This window comes from Saccopteryx bilineata, chromosome 4 (assembly GCF_036850765.1).
Source record: "Saccopteryx bilineata isolate mSacBil1 chromosome 4, mSacBil1_pri_phased_curated, whole genome shotgun sequence".
In the NCBI taxonomy this organism is placed as follows: Eukaryota; Metazoa; Chordata; class Mammalia; order Chiroptera; family Emballonuridae; genus Saccopteryx; species Saccopteryx bilineata.
In genome coordinates this window covers 292277203-292298252 of record NC_089493.1, presented here as the reverse complement: position 1 = coordinate 292298252, position 21050 = coordinate 292277203, and the positions used below count along the sequence as shown (strand labels likewise).

Here is a 21050-nt window from a genome sequence, read left to right as displayed (position 1 = left end):
TTTTTTTTTTTTTTGACAGAGACAGAGAGTCAGAGAGAGGGATAGACAGGGACAGACAGACAGGAACAGAGAGGTGAGAAGCATCAATCATTAGTTTTTCGTTGCACGTTGCGACACCTTAGTTGTTCATTGATTGCTTTCTCATATGTGCCTTGACCATGGGCCTTCAGCAGACCGAGTAACCCCTTGCTCGAGCCCAGTGACCTTGGGTCCAAGCTGGTGAGCTTTTGCTCAAACCAGATGAGCCCACGCTCAAGCTGGCGACCTCGGGGTCTCGAACCTGGGTCCTCCGCATCCCAATTCGATGCACTATCCACTGCGCCACCACCTGGTCAGGCTATGCCCTTCTTCTTGAATTCTGGGTCATGTTACTAAATCCCAGAATTAATGATTTATCCTCCCATGGTCATTGGCAGCACTGGATGATTTTGGAGAAAGGGGAAATAAAACTGCCATCAATTGACTATTTTATATAGAAAATACGCACACATATATACATAACATACTTGATCCTCACAGGAAACCTGTTGAGCAGGGATTATTATCCATACTAGATAGCAAGCAAACAGAGACTTGGTGATGTTATATATTTGCCCAGGGGCAAGGATAGAAAGCTGACTCAGGACTTAAACCTCAGCCATCTGATTCAGAGCCGCCGCTCCTAACCACTGAGATGGAGATTAGCTGAGTGTGCCCTGACCTGCGCTCTTGGCCTCTTGACTAGAAGCCAGGGCTTCTCCATGCTGATGCCAGTGGCCCGAACTGGGATAGGGAGAGGCCAGGCCTGCAATGTCTTGCCCATTTTTTCCACAGAGGATTTAGGCATTGACAACAAATTTGACTAATTAAATCGTCATTTAAAAAAATTTGAGTTGACACGGTTCTCCAAACCAATTAAATTATCTTTACAAAAGAAAAGAAGATTTTATTTCTTGATTTTTTAGAGGTGGGGAGGTGGTGAGGAGTGAGAAGCACCGATTTGTAGTTGTTGCTTTTCATATGTGCCTTGCCTGGGCAAGCCTGGGGTTTCGAACCGGCGACCTCAGCATTCCAGGTTGACACTTTATCCACTGCGCCACCACAGTTCAGGTACATTCTTCATTTATGACTGGTTCTTTTTCATGTTTTCTATCTCCATTTTTATGTTTTCTACCTCTACAAGTTTTTCCCTAAGTTCATCTGCTTTTTCCCTAAGTTCATTGAGCATAAACTCTGCGTCTGGTAGATTACCTGCCTCCATTTTGTTTAGTTCTTTTTCCGGAATTTTTGTTGGTTTGTCTGTTTGTTTTTCATTTGAGTCATGTTTCTTTTTCTCCTCATTTTGGCTCAATCCCTGTGTTTATCACCATGTACTAGGTATACTGGCTGTGTCTTAGTCTTGGTAGGGTGGCCTTATGTACTGTATGCTCTACGTGTGTCCCCTGTGTGGGCTGTGGGCACCCTCCTGGGGTAGTTGAGCCTTGATTGCTCTTGGCTTTGAGGAACGACCATGACTGCAGCAGAGGAGCTGTTGGGCAGGGGCTGACCCCATGTCACAGGATTTGCTTTATTTTTTTAAATTGAATTTATTGGGGTGACATTGATTAGTAAAAGATTCGCTTAGCAGGGCTCTGGTGCCTGCCAAGACCACCTTTTGGGTGTGTTGTTTGTGGAGGCGGTTGAGTGGTGCTCCGATGTGGTCTGAAGCTGGCCACCAGGTGTATTGGTTCTGGGGCCTCTTGGGAAGGGCTGTGTTGCAGGCCAAGATGATCTGCTTGTGACTGGCCCAGGGCCACGTGGTTTGAGCAACAAAGTAATCTGCAGTTGATTGCTGCTTATGTTGGGCTTTGTGGCACCTGAGAGAGGCTAAGATGTGAACTGAGGCCGGCTGTCATTAGTGCCAAGCTTCAGACAGCTTAGCAAGATGTACAGGGAAGGCTGAGGCCCAGCACTGCTAGTTTGGTGTTTGTGGACTTTTAAGAGAGTTTAGGAAAGTCTGCAGCCGGAGCTGAACGAGGTTGCTTGCATGGAAAAGCCCCTGGAAGCAGCTGGATAAGCCCAACAGTTGGGTGGGGCAGGGTCTCAGAGACTCACTGGGGCTGGGGGGAATGGTGTTGGCCAGGTTGATGGAGACAAACGTGGCCCACCTGTGCCTGCAGGCTGTGTGTGTTTGGTGGTGGTGGTGGAGAGCTCAACAAAGGAACAAAATTGTGAGGAGAACTGCCTTTCCAGCCCTCATCTTGAAGCCAGACCATTAAATTCTTACCCATATGTCCCTGGCACCGTTCAAGTTGCTGCCCCAGCGCTGGAGCTCAAAGCCAGTGAGTCAGTCAGCAGGACCTTTAAGAGGACACCTGGGACTCCAGCAGCCCTCCATCTCACTAAGCCCCAATCCCTGCTGATTCCCCGCCGGAAGCTATGTGGACTCCTCTTCCCAGTTCTGGATTGGGGAGCCCACTGTGTCACCGAAACCCCTCACTCCTCAGAGGCGCCTCTGAAGCTGAGATACCCCTCCTGATCCTCTCTCTTTTTTTAAAAAAAATATATATATTTTAAATTTTTATTTATTTATTCATTTTAGAGAGGAGAGAGAGAGAGGGAGAGAGAGAGAGAGAGAGAGAGAGAGAGAGAGAGAGAGGGGAGGAGCTGGAAGCATCAACTCTCATATGTGCCTTGACCAGGCAAGCCCAGGGTTTCGAACCGGCGACCTCAGCATTTCCAGGTCGATGCTTTATCCACTGCGCCACCACAGGTCAGGCCCCCTCCTGATTCTCAACCAACCCGCACGGGTGTTGGGCTTGCCCGTTCCATGTCTTCACCCCCCCCCCCCCAGTCTTGATGTGGCTTTTTCAGTGTATCCTTAGTTATAGGACTTTTGTTCAGCTAGTCTTTAGGTGGTTCTCAGGATGGTTGATGGGAGGAGGCGAACACAGCATTTACCTACCCCGCCACCTTGACCAGAGGGCCTACCATGTGCATCTTTTATACCAAGCTATGTTTTGTTGTTGTTGTTGTCATTTTTCGAGAGAGAGGAAGGGGAAGAGAGAGAGACATTGATTTGTTGTTCTGTTTATTTATGCATTCATTGATTGATTCTTTTATGAGCCTTCACTGGAGATTGAACCCACAACTTGGCATATTGGGACAACACTCTAACCACTGAGCTACCTGGCTAGGGCCTCAGCTATATTAATAGCAGTTTATTTAGGTTGATAATCACTTACTTTTGAACACCTTTTAAAATCACTACACTATTTACTCACCTCCACACTCATGGGAGGTGGTGTGTTTTTTTGAATGACAATACCTTCAAGACAGTTAATATGGGACTCCAGCATCTGAACCTGCCACAGTGCTTCAGACCCTCAGTTTAGTCCCCTCAACAGGGGACACTGATAACCCAGGCTCATCCTTGCCAGCACCGGACATCTTTTACCCGCGCAGGGTGGGGAAGGCTGACCTCTGAGGGTCAGTAACGAAGCAAGTGTTCGCTCAGTGTGGCTGAAATGATCGGCTGCCCTGAGTTAGGCCTGCTGACCGCCTCTGGCAACTCCTTCAGGGTCTGCTGACGAGGAGCAAATTACAGAACCTCTGGTTTCAAATAAAGCTCATATGAAACAAGATCAACACACATACAATAGAGCAGACTGAGTACTCTTCCAGACAGAGAAACCCAAGACCTGAGGACTTGAGCCCAAGGTTTGGGACTCAAACCCAACCTTAGAGGACCTCAGCAGTGGTAACCTTTCTTCAAATTGTCTCCCTAGGCAGGACTCAAACCCAGAAACCTCAAGAGATTTCTTTAGACATGTTAGGTGCAAGTGCATATTAGCAAGGGCACTCACCTGAAGGGTATCTGACCCAAGGGCTGTTTCTTCTCTCAAATGTGAAAGCAATGCCTGGAGCCCGTGGTGGACAGGTAGAAACTGAGCAGTGGAGCCTCTAGATCAGAGGTCCCCAAACTTTTTACACAGGGGGCCAGTTCACTGTCCCTCAGACTGTTGGAGGGCCAGACTATAAAAATACTATGAACAAATCCCTATGCACACTGCACATATCTTATTTTAAAGTAAAAAAACAAAATGGGAACAAATACAATATTTAAAATAAAGAACAAGTAAATTTAAATCAACAAACTGACCAATATTTCAATGGGAACTATGCTCCTCTCACTGACCACCAATGAAAGAGGTGTCCCTTCCGGAAGTGCGGCGGGGGGCCGGATAAATGGCCTCAGGGGGCCGCATGCAGCCTGCGGGCCATAGTTTGGGGACCCCTGCTCTAGATGGTCCAGTCTAAGCAGCTGCTCAGGCATTTCTTTTTTCTTTACTTTTTTTTTCTTTTTTCTTTTCTATTCAGTGAGAGGAGGGGAGGCAGAGACAGACTCCTACATACTCCCCAACTGGGATCCACCCAGCATGCCCATTAGGGGGCAATGTTCGGCGCTTCTGGGGTATTGCTCTGTTGCTCAACAACCAAGTTCTTCTTAGGCCTGAGGCGGAGGCCATGGAGCCATCCTCAGCACCTGGGGCCAACTCTCTCCAATCGAGCCATGGCTGCAGGAGATGAAGAGAGAGAGAAGCGAGAGGGGGAAGGGTGGAGAAGCAAATGGGTGCTTCTCCTGTTTGCCCTGATCAGGAATCGAACCTGGGACATCCACACGCTGGGCTGACATTCTACCACTGAGCCAACTGGCCAGGGCCCAGAGTGAGTTTTAAGGGATTAGGGGAACAGGCTGGTTTGTGGATGCTCCGGCAGAGAGGGTTTCAATTGGAAGGTTTTAGGTATGTGATCATTTATGGTAAGATAAGTTAAGCAGCTTCAGCCCTGCGCCTTCCTGGACAACAGACCCTTTGTTTCTGAAAGGATTCCAGTGTTTAAGTTCTGGTCGTGTCCTGGTCCCCTGGTTCCTTTTGGTGGGGGAGGAGTAGATTTGGTTCCAGGTTCAACTGGAGGTCAACGTTCGCTCCTCTGGGAAGGCTTGGGCTGCCTAATTTAGGATTTCAGTCTGTTGTCTCTGAAAATCGTCTGAGATTCTTGTTAGAAACAGGATAAGACCAGTGGGAGCTGCTTTTGCAATCGTACCTCTGTCAGGTGTCAGGTTTCAGAAACGGAGCTTCCACCACGCCTGCCACAACCTCTGCCCGCTGTCAGAAATCCAGAGCTTTGTCATTTATTGGCAGACTTTCCAACGAATTGCCCCACCCAGGACCTGCAAGGCAGGGTCTTTCTAGTGCTGGGTGGGGCGAGGGGAAGCGAAACACTGCCAGCGTCTTCTTCTCTCCCTGCAGGGTTCAGGCGTGCGGGTGACGAGGAGAGCCCTCCACGAGAAAGGCCTGAAGCCAGAGCCTCGCAGGAGGCTCCTCCCCAGGCGGGGCCTCCGGACCAACGCTCAGCCCAGTGCTCCGCCCAGTTCTGCGCTGCCGCGGGACCCCAGAGCTCCAGATGGGGGAAGCAAGGCCCCGAGAGCTCCCAGGAATATCCCCCAGGGAAAGGGGAGGTGAGCTAGCTCCCTAGGCAAGGAGAGGCCCTTTTAGGCCTCCCTGGGCCACCCCAGGATCGAGCCACCTACCCTAAGGGTGGAAAGAGTTTCCGCGCTAGACAGCCACCATGGGGACATCGGGGCGCGCGGCCCTAGCCCGCCCCGAACACAAGGCCACAGCACCCGCCTGCTCACCAACTGCTCCGGCACAGTGAGCTAGCACAGTGAGCTAGCAAGCGGGCCGCCAGCACCCCAGAGCACCCAGATACGGGGAGGGCCTGGAGCGCCCCTCGGACCACACCCTGCACCTGAAACACATCCCAGCCAGAGGCCCTGGCCACGCGGGAGTGCGGGCTGGAGTCCGGGCCGCGGGGCCCACCTACTCAGGCCGCAGAGCATGGCTCTGGCCCGCGGCCCAGGCGTGACCAAGGACCCAGCGCCTCTCCCATCGCAGGGGCTGGGAGCAGCGCGTGGGCACGGAGTGACATGGCCTCCCGCCACTCTGGGCTGGGCCAGGCCTGACCTGACCGCGCACGGGGCGTCCCCACCCGTGTGGAGCCCTGAGCCTCCGGCCTGGTCGCAGCCACCTCACCCCCTCCCCACCTTACCCGGAAGGTGGTCCAGATGCCAGGCCTGCGGGCGGGGTTACTGCATCACCAGAGGAAGAGCACAAGAGCTCCCACCGGAGCCAGCCTCCTCATCCCGTCATCCCGTGGGAATCAACGTTGGCAAGAAGCGGCCTGGGCTTGGCTGGGAGGCCCGGAGGCCTCAGGGGCAGCAATATTCCCGCATGGAAAAGGCCCAGGGGATACGAGCTCTGTGAGTGATGCCAAGGGCCTTCACCATGTTCTTGTTGCCAACTCCACTGCTGGGCCTGGCACACTAGGAAATAATAAGCTCTCCCATTTATTGAGGGTTTACTCTGTTCCAGGCTTTGTAATTCATGGGAATTATCCCATTTAATCCTCACAACATCCCTGTGACATTGGTAGTCTCACTATCAGCATTTTACAGCCGGAGAAACTAAATCTCAGAAGTTAAGGGACCTGCCTTACCGCACACAGCCAGAATCTATACCAGCCGCATTCAGACCCAGATCTGCCTGCCTGACTCCACAGCCTGCCCTGCTGCACGGGCCCCCCCTGCTGGTACACAGCTAAGGGTGCAGGTTTGACAGGGCATGGGTTTATGGAACAACCTTGTGTGCGTGTGGGTATGTGTGCGTGGTAATTATATAAAACACTTTTATACTGCCCTGGCACAGACCACTCAATTGGTTAGAGCTTCATCCCAAAGCACAGAGGTTGCTGGATCGATCCCTGGTCAGGGCACATACAGGAACATATCAATGTTCCTGTCTCATTTTCTCTGTTCCCCTCCCTCTCTCTCTCAAATCAATTTTAAAAAACCACTTTTATATTAAGTGAGCAGATACTCCCTAAAATGAAAGTTAACATTTGCATCAATGATTGAGATGCAACTTGAGATGTTATAGAAGTTTCATGCTAAGGCCAATGATTTTCAAGCTCAGTCCATGAAACTATGAAGTTACCTCTGCCCAGGCCTTAGTTCTGCTCTGGGACCAGCTCCTGTGCAGAGCCTTATTGGAGGCCAAGGAAGACAGCCTCTCCAAAGTTTGTTATTCCACTGCATTGCTTGGGAAGTTTATCTGGGCTAAGACTTCCAAATTCCCAAGAGATATTGATCTTCAAGATTTGGGGCGCCTGACCATGTGTGGTGCAGTGGATAGAGTGTCGACCTGGGATGCTGAGGACCCAAGTTCAAAACCCTGAGGTTGCCAGCTTGAGCGCAGGGTCGCTGGCTTGAGCATGGGATCACAGACATGATCTCATGGTCGCTGGCTTGAGCCCAAAGGTCACTGGCTTAAAGCCCAAGGTCACTGGATTGAGCCTAAGGTCACTGGCTTGAGCAAGGGATCACTGGCTCAGCTGCAACCCCCTAGTCAAGGCACATATGAGAAAGTAATCAATGAACAACTAAGGTGCTACAATTATGAGTTAATGCTTCTCATTTCTCTCCCTTCCTGTCTGTCCGTCTCTTTCTGTAAGAAAAAAAAAAGATTTGAGAATAAAAAATTAGAATTCTTGGGAATTCCTGAAATTATCCTCTTCTGTATTTATTAAATAACTTTATACATTTTTATAAGTAAGAAATACACATTTAGTGATAGTTACAAAGAACTGTAGGCTATAGCAAATATTTTAAAACCAGAAAGTACCAGAGAACATTATTGGGTAGTATTCAAATCACAAAATGTTTAAATATTTACTTGGGAAGTATTTGCAGCCCTGTTAACAGAAGACAGGGCCACAAATACACTTTTAATATGGCAACAGTACAAAGACAACTGATTAGACTGTGACCACTTTTCTCGTATGTGCTCCTGTCCCAATTTCCAGAAATGTCGACCTTAATCTTGGACTCTGTGTGTCACCATTTCCTTCACTTGCTTTCTACTTGATGTCAGCAGATGCCTTCAATCCAGGGATGCCTCCATGTTTATTTTTAAGCATTAATTCTCACAAGAAAATTTTTTTCTATTTTTCCAATTTCTTGGCTGATTGTTCTTGAGATTCAGAAAAACATAAAATTTCTGGAGAATTTCAGGAAGGACTTCCTGCGTATAAATACCATTCTGGTCCGAGCAGTACCGGCCAGGCAAGTCTGCTGCAGAAACAATTCCCCAACACGTCCTCAAGCCCGGCCACCAAAGCTGCATGGGTCCGGGGGGCTCAGAGCCAGAAGGTTCAGCCATGGAGCCCAGTCCTGGTGTCTCCTGGCTGTGAGACCCTGGGCAGGTCACTTTACCTCTGTGAGCCCGGGGAATAAGGTACTTGCTTAGCAAGGCAATAATATAGAAGGTTTAAAGTGTGGCTTTGGGGTAAGACAGTCTGAGGTTCTAATCCATTACTTATCACCTCTTTGATCTGGGGCAAGGTCTAGCCACTCAGAGACTGATTTTTCTCTTCTGTTAATTGGAAAAAACGGATCTATCCCAGTTCATAGGATTTAGGTGCGTTTCATAGGATTAGGCGAGCTCACATGTGGGAATGATTAACACAGAGCATGGTACACTGTAAATGCTTGATAAACGGGCCAGTGTGGTGACTATCTGCTGTACCTACCTCACAGGGCGGTGGGGGCGGGGAGAAGGGGTGCGTAGTGGTGAGCGCGCTTTCTAAGCTGTGCAAGGGCATCCACACTCCCCTGCCCTTCAGGAACGGGACGGTCAGAAGCCACTGATGGACACTAGCGGCATATGCAAACAAGGGGCCTGAGAATGCTTACTCCGTCCACAGATGGTGTTGTCAGCATGGTTACCCGGTGAACAGGGTTTAGTTGCAATCAAGCAGGCAAACCGCGGCACAGTCCGACGTGGGGCACACTTGGAGGGCAGGGGGAAGCCAATTTTTAGGACAGGCTTTGGAGAAAAAACAATGTTAAATGGAGCCTGCCTGTTTGGGTTTGTTCAATAGGAACTGAAACAGAGGAAGGGGACATGTACTAGAAGGTGGTGAGGCGGTGGCAACTATTACGTAAAGTTCCAACACTGGCTGAACTTCGGAAGCAATCCTATTGGCCGAACCAGCGCAGCCGCTGCGCTGCGCATGCACCTCTGGTGCTCATTCATTCCCCAGACTGTAAAGCTCGATCACCGTGCTTTCCAGGACCTCGGTAATCCTGACAGCAGCCCCGTCAAGTGAATACTAGCACAACTCCCATTTTGCAGATGAGGACTTGGCGTCTGGGCGTTAGGTCCACTACTGCCCAGGGCCACCCAGCCTATATGTGGTGGAGTCAGGATTTAGGTAGAGTCCAAACCCTTTGCCCACTACCATGCTGCCTCAGCTCACTAGGATCCAGATGCTGAGCTCCCACAGGAAGAAGGGAGCACAAATATAAGGGATTTAGCACCTAAGTGGCTTCTTCTCTTGCCTCTGTGCCAACTCTCTCTCTCCCATTCCCTCCTGCTTTTCCTGGACACTGTTGCTTTGCTTCCAGGGATGTTCTTCTACACGTAGCCCTTGAGTCAGGTCTTCTGAGCCACTTCCTTGGACTCACTTTCTTTCTTTCTTTCTTTCTTTCTTTCTTTCTTTCTTTCTTTCTTTCTTTCTTTCTTTCTTTCTTTCTTTCTTTCTTTCTTTCCTTTCTTTCTTTTCTTTCTTTCTTTTCTTTCTTTCTTTCTTTCTTTTTTGTATTTTTCTGGAGTGAGAAGTGGAGCGGCATAGAGACACTCCCCGCACGTGCCCGACCTGGATCCACCCGGCATGCCCACCAGTGGGCGATGCTCTGCCCATCTGGGTCGTTGCTCTGTTGTAACAGGAACCATTCCAGCAAGTGAGGCGGAGTCCATGGAGCCATCCTCAGCGCTTGGGCCAACTTTGCTCCAATGGAGACTTGGCTGTGGGAGGGGAAGAGAGAAACAGAGAGAAAGGAGAAGGGGAAGGGTGGAGAAGCATATGGGAGCTTCTCTTGTGTGCCCTGACTGGAAATCAAACCCAGGACTTCCACACGCCAGGCCAACGCTCTACTGTTGAGCCAACCGGCCAGGGTTCTTTCCTCTTTCTTTTGCACAGGTTGGTGAGGGAGCTTCTGTATGCCCACAGCTACAGCTGCTGGTCATCTCTTATTCTAATCTAGACCGACCCTCTGAGCACCAGCCTGACCCACCCAACAGCCTCCCAACACCCCTTCTCATTCCAGGTTCCCGACTGAATTCATCGCTCTCCTCCCTCATTCCCCTTCCTCCTTACCGTGACCTCTTCACTTCAGATCCTAGTGGGAGTGGTGGGGAATTCAAGCCGTCTTTGTAGACGAAGCCTCTGGAGTCAGTTCTTGGGCCTAGAGGTGGACTGTCGGGTGTGTTCTCTGAGAGCTTCCAGCAGTTTGGAGGGTGGACTTAGAAGGTGGAAGTCACCATTTAATCAGCTGTCTACTGAATGCCTGGCAGTGTGCTGGGTCCAGGAACAGAAGCAGAGGACACGTTCATGAGGGAAACCTACAGGATCCCTCGCTTCAGGGAGCTTTCAGCTTACTAGAGAAAACAGACATTAAGCAATCCTTCCTAAATACAGACTTACAAACACTGACAAGTGAAGGGAAAGACCCTGCACAAATATGAACGGTAGTTAACTTCAGAGCAGGGGTTACTTGGAGACAAGAGATCGTGGAGTGTATTAGCCATAACAGGAGACTGGCCTGGGGTTACTTGAATGCAAGTACACAGGATTCTTGGAGGAATGCCTTCAAGAACCAGATGTCCTTTGTGATTGATAAGCTCTGAGACTCTGACTCTTCTCGTGTCCTTGATCATGAAGGAAACAGTAGACGTGCAGGATTGGGGATAGTATGGCTGGGAAGAAAGGCTTGTGTAGCTTTCTAGTTCTATCTGCTGAGCTGTGGCTTTTGGAACTCAATAAATATGCAGTGGCGCAGTTTCTCGGGGCTGTTCCGCTTCTGAGTTGCAGCCTCTGCTCATACTACTTCCATCTGATGTGTCCTATTCCTGCGAGTCCAAACTGTAAAGAAAAATTGTAACAGACAAGTATCATGAAGGAAAGGTTTAGGATACTATAAAAGAATAGATCTATATGAAGTTGGGTGTCAAAGGCCATTTTGAGAATGTGACATTTACTATAGGCCTGAGATCTGAATTGGGAGAAGAGAATTCCATATAGAGGCAACAGTAGGTGTCCACAAAAAGGGCCAGACCAGGCCCTGGCCGGTTGGCTCAGTGGTAGAGCATTGGCCTGGTGTGCAGGAGTCCCGGGTTCGATTCCCAGCCAGGGCACACAGGAGAAACGCCCATCTACCTCTCCACCCCTCCCCCTCTCCTTCCTCTCTGTCTCTCTCTTCCCCTCCCACAGCCAAGGCTCCACTGGAGCAAAGTTGGCCTGGGGGCTGAGGATGGCTCTGTGGCCTCTGCCTCAGGCACTAGAATGGCTCTGGTTGCAACAGAGCGATGCCCCAGTTAGGCAGAGCGTCGCCCCCTGGTGGGCGTGCCAGGTGGATCCCGGTTGGGCACATGCGGGAGTCTATCTGACTGCTTCCCCATTTCCAACTTCAGAAAAATACAAAAAAAAAAAAAGGGGGGGGGGCCAGACCAGGTGGAAAGGACTTGGTGTGTTGGGAAAACAAATAGCTAGCCTGTGTCGATGGAGCCAAGTGTGGTGAGCCATGTGGTCAGGAGAAGGTTGGGCAGGCTGGCTGGGGACGGTGGCAGGTGCTTCATGGGCCATGGGAAGGAACCTAGATTTTGGGGTTTAACTTTTAATTTGGAAATAATTTCAAAGTTATCAAAAAGTGAATAATACAAAGGACTCACCTTAATTATTAAAATTCCTTGTTCTCTCTCTCTCTGTATATATAGTACATACATGTGACTTTTATTCTGAACTACTTCATAAGTCCCATCATCACGTTCTTTTACTCCTACTTCCAGTGGGTATTTCCAGTCCAGTAATCCACTTCACTAAACTTCACACTGATGTAACAGGGTATCTAATGTACCACCCGTTTGGTCAATTGTCTTGGCAGTATCCTTTGTATAGCATTTTCTCTAGTCCAGGACGCAGTAAATGATGTACGGCATTAAATCGCCATTTCCTTTTAGTCTCCTTTCAACTGGAGTAGTTAGCCTTTGTCTTTTATAACATTGACATTATGAAAGAATGCAGTCTTCCCCTTTAGTAGAATGTTCCTAATTTGGGGCTTGTTTGCTTTTCCTTCATTATTAGATACGGGTTATGCGTTCTTAGCTGGAAGTCTGCATAAGTGTGATTGTGTCCTCGGTACAACACGAGAGGCTCACGATGGCCATCTGCTCTTCCTCAGTGATTTTTTTCTGGTTTCTCCAATCTTGTAACTGATCGGCAATGGAGAGATGTGTTACAACCATGTAGATAGATATGCTATCTCATAGGTTAGTGAAATAGATGAGATTCAACATCTATTGATGACTCTTGCCTGATGAATCAAGTCAGTCTTTGTCATGACGATTACAAAATGATGACTTCAGCTCCAGTATGGCTTCCACTGGACATTCTCTGCCCATTTATTTATGTATTTATTAGCGGTAGGGACTGTGAGTTTCTATTATTTCCAAGGATTTTATGGCTATTAACCTTAATCATTACAGTGCCCAGATTGTCCTAGATTTGGCCAGTGGGACCCCTTAAAACCAGAAGCCTGGATTTTACCTCGTCTTCAATAAGTGGCATGATTCAATGTCCATACAAGACCACCATGAGTGCTGTGTGGGAATGCATTGTGGAGCACAGATGAGGAAGCAGGGAGATTCCATTAGGAGGCTCTGTGCAGGCCAGGTGGGAGGTGTGGCTTACACTGGGGCAGTGCTATGTGAGATGGAGAGAATAGATGGATGTTCTAGAAATTTCAGCAGTAGAATCTGCAGGAGTTGGTGGTGGAGTGAATGAGGGAGCGATCAGAGAGGGAGGAGTCAGAAATGACCAGCGTGACTGGGGGATGGCGGGGGGAGGGGGTGTTTACTGCCTCAGGGAAGATGAGCAGAATAAGGGGTTGGTGGGGTGGGTTTCCGCGGCAGACAGTTCAGTGAGAGATAGCTATGACACCACAGTCAGGTAGACACTCGGATATACTTGTATTGTTCTGAAGTTGGAGACAGAAGTCAGACCAGACGAAAATTTAGGTGCTGCCACAGATGGATGATTGTGAATCCGTGCTCCTGAATAAAATGCTGTAAGGGGAGAATCTGTAGTGAGGAGAGAGAGAAGCCAGACTGGAAATCCTTAGGGAGTTCACTGTTTGGTGGTCCTGTGAGGCGGGGTGGGGTGGGGTGGTGGCAACTGGCCATGGAGAGAGGTCTGCGGGGGCCAGATCATCTGAATCCTGGAACGTAAGGCCAAACCCTGACTGTGGGAAACAATTAAAGGACTGTGAGTAGAGAAGTAATTTGAGTTTTAGGAAGATTGTCTCAACAGCCATGTGAAGATGATTTGGAGGGTCATGACCATGGCTAATGCAGTGGTCCCTTCTAACCTAAATCTGCTTGCCTCTTGCCACGGGAGACCACCCAGATGAACGGAATGCCCTCTCCTTATTCATCTGAGAACAAGAGAGGTGGTCAAAACATCTGCCTCAACTGCACTTATCGGCCCCAGGTAGTGTGACAGCAAACTCCCATCTCCCTGCCTCATTCTGGCTGAAGCCATACCAGTTGCGTCTGGGACCTTTTCCTAGCCATGTGCAGTGTAGGTGTGCGTGTGCATGGGCTGGCCCCTGAGGTCTGTGAGAGTCCGTTTGGGGACCGTGATCCTTTGCCCTAGCATCTCTTGAGTTTTGTGTGGTCTCTGTCACCCAGGCAGCTAACTGCTCACTCAAACCAGTACGGCGTCTCCTCCCCACCCAGTCACATGCTGGGGAAGATGGGTTTGAGTCTGGACGGACACTGTAGTGCGTTCTGTACTAACGAGGGGCGGTGCTGTGCAGGAGGCCCGCAACCTGCCTGGAGGGTTCAATAGTCCATCTGGAGACCCAAATGACCAAAGGCAGGACTTATGAGGCCAGAAGAGGGGCAGGTGCTCTGGAAGCCCAGAAAAGCGACAGTTGTTTCCAGCTGGAGAAGTCGGGGAAGATCCCAGAGAAGGTGGCATTTGAACTGGGCCTTAAAGGTAGAGAGGATTATTTTCTACTTCGCAAAAGAAATACCTGATTATTTAGTGGAAAAGAGGAAATAAGAAAAAAAGTCAAAGCCCCACTTTCTCATATTTTATTGACGCTGTCAACACAATCTTTACTGGTTGCATAAATATCTCATTAGGCAGATTTTTCATAGTCCTCTTAGGCTCGGAATAATTCATTTCAGGCCTCATGACACTGGCTTGGGGGCTGGGGCTGGGCAGTGGGGACAGTAGCCACTAGGGACCAAATGCAACTCAGGAGTCAGTGCCTGAGCCCATCCAACTCATTCTTTCATTTACCGTGTATTAGGGACCCACCAACTACATCCCAGGCTCTGAGAACACAATGATGATCAGAGCCTACCTCCTGTCGTGAAGACCTCGAGTCTCATAGAAAGTCACAAAGGGACAGAATTTATTGTAGAGCCGCACGCAATGCACCACAGATGCACAGGGCACATCAGATGTGGTCCTGACACAGAGAAAGCAGCTGAAGGGGCTGAAGCCTTGGGAGTAGATGAGCCTGCCAAGAGGAGAATGAGCAGAGAATCAGGGTGGGGAGGACAAGGACTGACGGGAGCCTTCGGCTCTCTCACTCGACTTGCGCCGACGCTGTCTCTTCCTGTGGGTTCCCCCCGGGGCTGGACCCCGGCAAAGGACCACGTCAGAGGACCGGGTTCCCGTGGAGCATGGCTACCTACTCCTCTGTCCGCGGGCTGGGAGGTACAGCTTTCCTACCATGAGGCTTATGGGTGTTTGTTTTTTCTGTTTTCTATCTCCAATATTTCCTTTCTCCCTTTCGGGGGGGGGGGGGGGCATTTTTTATACTTGGAAAAAATCTCAACTTGCATACTTAATTTTCTTTTTCTTTTTGACACTAAAAACATTGAATGATGTTAATTTTACCTCTGCAGATAGTCTGGACTATATCCCCCCCTCTTTTTTCTCAAATAGTTTTATTGTCCTCAGGATGATTTCAGATGCTATTTATGTGTTTCAATTTCTCAGTGGTGTGCTTTATATTATTATTAGTTGAACTGCATTTTGATCAGAGACTGACTTCTAGAATTTCCATGTCTCAAAGTTTACCAAAATATTCTTTGTGGCTTAATATTTATTGAATTTTCTCACTGCCCATGAAACTTGAAAAGAAGGTATACTGTTTGTTATCAGGGTAAAAAATATTTATGTTCATAACTGTTATGTCCCTATTTATTTTTGATTACTTGTTCAGAAAATGTATTAGACCATTTCTTTGTTTTTTGTTTTTGTTTTTTTTGTATTTTTCTGAAGCTGGAAACGGGGAGAGACAGACAGACTCCCGCATGCGCCCGACCGGGATCCACCCGGCACGCCCACCAGGGGGCGACGCTCTGACCACCAGGGGGCGATGCTCTGCCCCTCCGGGGCGTCGCTCTGCCACGAACACAGCCACTCTAGCGCCTGGGGCAGAGGCCAAGGAGCCATCCTCAGCGCCCGGGCCATCTTTGCTCCAATGGAGCCTTGGCTGCGGGAGGGGAAGAGAGAGACAGAGAGGAAGGAGGGGGGGGGTGGAGAAGCAAATGGGCGCTTCTCCTGTGTGCCCTGGCCGGGAATCGAACCTGGGTCCCCCGCACACCAGGCCGACGCTCTACCGCTGAGCCAACCGGCCAGGGCCGTATTAGACCATTTCTAATAAAACTTTCTTATGTTTCTTCTTGTATTTCTAAATTTTTATTTTATTTTTTTTTATGTGCCCTAGGCATGAAACAGCTCTGGCCACCAATACAGACATCAAGCTAGGATGAACTAGGGCTGAACACCTTATTTGCCCTGACTGATATAAGAACAGCACCACCAATCAGGTGCCTCCTTGCCCATTGCCAGGGGCTTATTTCTAAATATTTTATTGCATGAATCTTTGGTGTTATTTGACATAAAAGAAATTAAACTCCTTGTCTGACAGGTGGTGGCACAGTGGATACAGCTTTGGCCTGGGACGCTGAGGTCCAGGTTCAAAATCTCAAGGTCGCCTGACCAGGCAGTGGCGCAGTGGATAGAGCGTCGGACTGGGATGCAGGGGACCCAGGTTAGAGACCCCGAGGTCACCAGCTTGAGTGTGGGTTCATCTGGTTTGAGGAAAAGCTCACCAGCTTGAACCCAAGGTCGCTGGCTCCAGCAAGGGGTTACTCGGTCTGCTGAAGGCCCGCGGTCAAGGCACATATGAGAAAGCGATCAATGAACAACTAAGGTGTTGCAACGTGCAATGAAAAACTAATGATTGATGCTTCTCATCTCTCTCCGTTCCTGTCTGTCCCTGTCTATCCCTCTCTCTGACTCACTCTCTGTCTCAAGGTCATGGCTTAAGCACATACATGCCAGCTTGAGTGCCGGGTTGCTGGCTAGAGTGTGGGATCATCGACATGACCCCATGGTCACTGGCTTGAGCCCAAGGTCGCTGGCTTGAGCCAGGGGTCACTAGCTCGGCTGCAGCTCTCCCTTCCCACCGCCCCGGTCAGGGCACATATGAGAAGCAATCAATGAACAACCAAAGTGCCGTAACTACAAGTTGATGCTTCTCGTCTCTTTCCCTTCCTGTCTCGCTCTCTCATAATAAAAAAAGAAAAGAAAAAGAAATTAACCCCCTCGTCAGTATTGGAGGTGCCAGCAGCCACGACAGCGGAGCAATGAGGCAGAGGCAGTGAGGAGTTCTCAGCCTCGCTAAGAACGTTGACCACAGGAGATATTATTAAACAACTAATTGAAGCCCATGAACAGGGGTGATACATTGATCTAAATAAAGTGAAAACCAGCTGCCAAACAGGGACTTGCAGCACAGCCTCGCTCGGTGGATATCATGGCCGCAGTCCCACCTCATTATGGAAAGGTGTTGGTCCCCAAGTTAAAGGCAAAACTCATCAGAACTGCCAGTGGGATTGCTGTCGTGGCGGTGACGGGCAAAGCCCGCAGCTGCCCACGTATGGGTTTTACAGGAAATATCTGTATATACTGCCCTGGTGGACCTGATTCGACCCAGTCTTATACTGGACATGAGCCAACCTCCATGCTAGCTATCTGTGCTAGACACAACTCTTATCTACGCACAAGACACCCAACAGAACAGCTGAAACAACTCGGTCCCAGTGTGGGGACAGTGGAGTTTATTGTGATGGGTGGAATGTTTACAGCCCTTCCAGAAGAATGGAGAGATTATTTTACTCAAAACTTGTATGATGCCTTGTCAGGACATACCTCCAACGATATTTATGAGGCAGTCCAGTAATCAGGGAGGAGCCTCACAAAATGTATTGGAATTACTATTGAAACCAGACCTGGTCATTACAGGAAGTGACATTTATGTGAAGTGTTGACCTACGACAGTACAAGGCCCGAGAGTGGGGTGCACAGTGTGTGTGAAGATGTGGCTACAGATACCAACAGAAGCCGCATTGTGAAGGCGGTGAGTCATTTCACCTGACCGGAAATTCTGGTTTCAGAATTGTGGCTCATATGATGCCGCATCTGCCAAACGTGGGACGACAGAGACACTGAACAGTGTACTGACGTTTTTTTTGAGAATCATGCTCTTCATCCTGATGGTTTAATACTTCACCCTAACCTGGTGATTCATGGAACTGGGCTTTATGAGCTCTGGAAATCAGGAAGATAGAAGAGTTATTCTCTTAGTGATCAGATTGAACTGGTGGCTCCGACCCTTGCCCCTGTACGTCCATGGACTCGAGTGTACCAAGTGCAGAGAAATGCTCTGGAGTTGAGCGTGGAGCTAAGTTTGAGAGAGCTGGCATTTGAGAGACCTTGGAATATAGCACTGAGATGTGAGAACCAGTGTGTCACTTCGTGATTGCATGCCTGGTCAAGGCACATGTGACAAATAATTAGTGAACAACTTAAGTGAAGCAACTATGAGTTGAAGCTTCTCATTCTCTCTCTCCATCCTTCTTTCTCTAAAATCAATAAATAAAATCTTAAAACAAACAAAAAGCAATAAAACAGGCCCAGGATGGGTGGCTCAGCTGGTTAGAGTGTCATCCCTATACACCAAGATTGTGGGTTTGATTCCCAGTCAGGACACAGACAAGTCAACCAATGAATGTGTAAATAAGTAGAACAAGTCAATATTTCCCTCTCTCTCTCTCTCTACCTTTCTCTATAAAATCAATAAATAAATACAAATTTAAAAAAAACACAAAAAACCCCAGGATCCATCTATATGCTTTCTGCAAGAGACTCACTTTAGCCCGGGCCAGATAGCTTGATTAGAGTATTGTCTAGAAGCACAGAAGTTGCTGGTTTGATCCCCAATCAGGGCACATAGAGGAACAGCTTGATGTTCCTGTCTCTTCTCCTTTCTCCCTTGCTGAAAGCAATAAAAATTTTAAGAAATTAAAGAAAGAAAGAAAGAAAGAAAGTGTATTTCCAAAAAACAAACAAAAAATGAGACTCACGTTAGATATGAGGATTCAAAGAGGTAGAAAGTAACAGAGTGGGACCCCTGGAATATTGGCCGTGCAGGAAGAAAGTCAGAGAAGAGGGGGCTGGAAACAGGTCCAGGGGGCTAATCTGGGGGGCGCTGCCGCTGCCCACTGCTGCCCCCGCTGCAAGTCCGGTGGGGACCGTTAGAGCTCAAGAGGAAGACAGGCAAAGGAAACGCGCCTGAGGGAAGAGGACGGGAAGGAGAAGGAGAAGGAGGGGAAAGGGCCGGGCCTGCATCTGGGAAGGGCAAGCGCTGGAAACATGGCATTTTCAGTCGCCAAAGGAAGTCCTTTCTCTGCTCAGCTTCTCAAAAGTGCGCGCCCGCTCCCACCGTGTCCAACCTGGGCGAGGACGTCCTTCTCCCACGGCCAGGACTCCAGTGGCTGTATCCGACTCATCCAAGCAACCAATCACAATCTCCGTCCTTTCTGCTCCTTCAAAGGACTTCGCTTTCCCTCTGCTTGTGCCCAAAGGGGCGAACGCAGCCAAACTAGCAGGTGGAAATCACGTCAGGCCCGTTGCCTAGGTCACCGCCCAGCTCTTCCAGAGGAAATGGGCGGAGTGGGGAAGCGGACATCCCGCTCCTATTACGGCGCGGCCCGCGATTGGCTCGCTGCTGCAGGCCACGCCCCAACGGGAGGAGCTGGAGGCGTCTCCCTGGGAGCGGACCTCAAAGGCAGGGAAGGACCCCTGAGCCCTTCCGCGAGCACTCGCCCCGCCCAGGGAGAGATAGCTGGGGCTCCTGGACACCCGCAGGCTGCGGTGCTGAGTCTGGAGGTCTGGATTCAGATCCAGTAAATTCTGATAAACCTCAGCCCAGGGCTGGCACTCGTCTAAGCCCCTAAGCCCCTGTTTAAAGACGGATTGGACTCAGTAGATGGTCTTCAAGAAGCCTGCCTCGTGTAACAGGCCCTATTCTTTTTTTTTTTTTTTTTTTTAATTTCATTGATTTTAGAGAGAAATGGGGTGGGGAGCATATATAGAGAGAGGAACAGCAATCTGTTCTTGTATATGCCCTGACCGGGGATCCAGCCGGCAACCTCTATGCTTTCAGACGATGCTCTAACCTACCGAGCTATCTGGGCAGGGCCTGGCAGGCCCTATTCTTCATGGAAGTCTCCGGGCTTCTCTGCGCTTTGGCTTCTCCCTAATGAAGTGTAAGTGATCAGGGATCAGGAAGCCCAGAACCAGCCCTGGCTCTGGCACTCATTTGCTGTGTGGCCTTGGGCAAGTCACATTCTATTTTTAGGCTTCATTCCTCATCTTAATGTGAAGGCATTGGACAGATGTCCTTTAAGGTCCCTTCCAGTTCATCCTATGAAACAGCTTTGATAGCATGTGTAAAGGCTTTGTAAATGTATGACATTATACGAATAGTAAGCAATTCACATTAATATCTTCTTGTCCTCCTTCACTTTTTGTACACAGAAGTTCCAGGAATGGCAGGAAAAGTCTAGAAGGACACCTGAAAAAATAGGGACTATCAACAGATAATGAAGGGGCTGATCGCCTGCAACTCAGGAGATGATGCTGGAGAGGAGAGGGGACTAATCCTCTATCCTTTCACCCCCTCTTTTTACAAAAAACTTTGAAAGCAGCTAAGTCAGGTTTTCTGACTTGATGCCAAGATCAGTCCCTTTACACATGGTATTGGCCTCCGGAAGGCATAAATATGGAAAAACAAACAAACAAACAAACAAAAAAACAGGTAAAAAAAATTGTCCAGAGATAAAAACAGGCCATTTAATTTGTAACACTTCCCACTTCATTTACTTAGTATTCCTATCCTATGGACATTTGGGGTAACTTACAAAGCAGAAACGGAGCAATAAAAATTAACAGGGAAGCAAGTCGTTTCCCTCTAATGCTTTTCTTTCTGTTACCCTTATCTCGCTGAGGAGCTCCTCAACTTCTGGGATGTTCCAACCCCCATCATAATATTCTTCAGCGGTCCCTCACCCACCTTTCAAAAAAAGGAAAAATCAAGTAAAGCCAAAAATAAAATGTGCCATTTATATTAAACGCCCAGAATAAGCAAGTCTGCAGCGACAGAAAGTACATTAATGGTGACCTAGAGTTGGGGTGGGAGTGGGAGGTGGACTGAGGGGAAGAAGTGACCCCTGATAGGGATGAAGTTATGTTGGACGTGAGAATGTTTGAAGATGATGGTGATGACTGTTCTGTGAATAGACTAGTACGGTATATGGATTTTTTCTCAACAAGGTTATTACCACAAAGGAGATATAACCCAAAACAAAAATTCTATGTTCATATCATCTCTCTCTCTCTCTCTCTCTTTAGAGAAAGGCAGGGAGAGAGAGAGACAGAGAGACAGGACCATCAAACTGTTCCTGTATGTGCCCTGCCCCGGGATCGAACCATAGCCACTTATTTTTAGATCTGGGTGGTAGTATTGGGCTATCTGCCCCTACAGA

General features: G+C 48.8%; 1 protein-coding gene, 2 long non-coding RNA genes, 1 other non-coding gene and 1 pseudogene across 4 annotated transcripts in view; 2 read left to right on the top strand and 3 right to left on the bottom strand.

Annotated features, from left to right (window-relative positions):
• Window positions 1-7465, top strand: part of BCL7C (BAF chromatin remodeling complex subunit BCL7C) — a 35864-nt gene extending 28399 nt beyond the window's left edge. Inside the window, exon 6 of the mRNA XM_066275800.1 lies at window positions 5271-7465. Coding sequence (XP_066131897.1) covers window positions 5271-5483 — 213 coding nt within the window. The 3' untranslated portion in view covers window positions 5484-7465. The remainder of the gene's footprint in view (window positions 1-5270) is intronic.
• A 149-nt stretch (window positions 7466-7614) lies between these two features.
• LOC136334885 (uncharacterized) lies at window positions 7615-12345 on the bottom strand. Its single transcript, XR_010731231.1, has 3 exons — window positions 11808-12345; window positions 10237-11001; window positions 7615-9884 (listed from the first exon to the last, which is right to left on the bottom strand). It is a non-coding gene; the product is annotated as an uncharacterized lncRNA (long non-coding RNA).
• Window positions 12346-14216: 1871 nt separating this feature from the next.
• Window positions 14217-19142, bottom strand: LOC136334884 (uncharacterized). Its single transcript, XR_010731230.1, has 3 exons — window positions 18957-19142; window positions 18375-18499; window positions 14217-14665 (listed from the first exon to the last, which is right to left on the bottom strand). It is a non-coding gene; the product is annotated as an uncharacterized lncRNA (long non-coding RNA).
• LOC136336693 (small nucleolar RNA SNORA48) lies at window positions 15871-16013 on the bottom strand. Its single transcript, XR_010731524.1, has one exon. It is a non-coding gene; the product is annotated as a small nucleolar RNA SNORA48 (small nucleolar RNA).
• LOC136336614 (elongator complex protein 3 pseudogene) lies at window positions 16389-18342 on the top strand (annotated as a pseudogene).
• Window positions 19143-21050: the final 1908 nt, after the last annotated feature.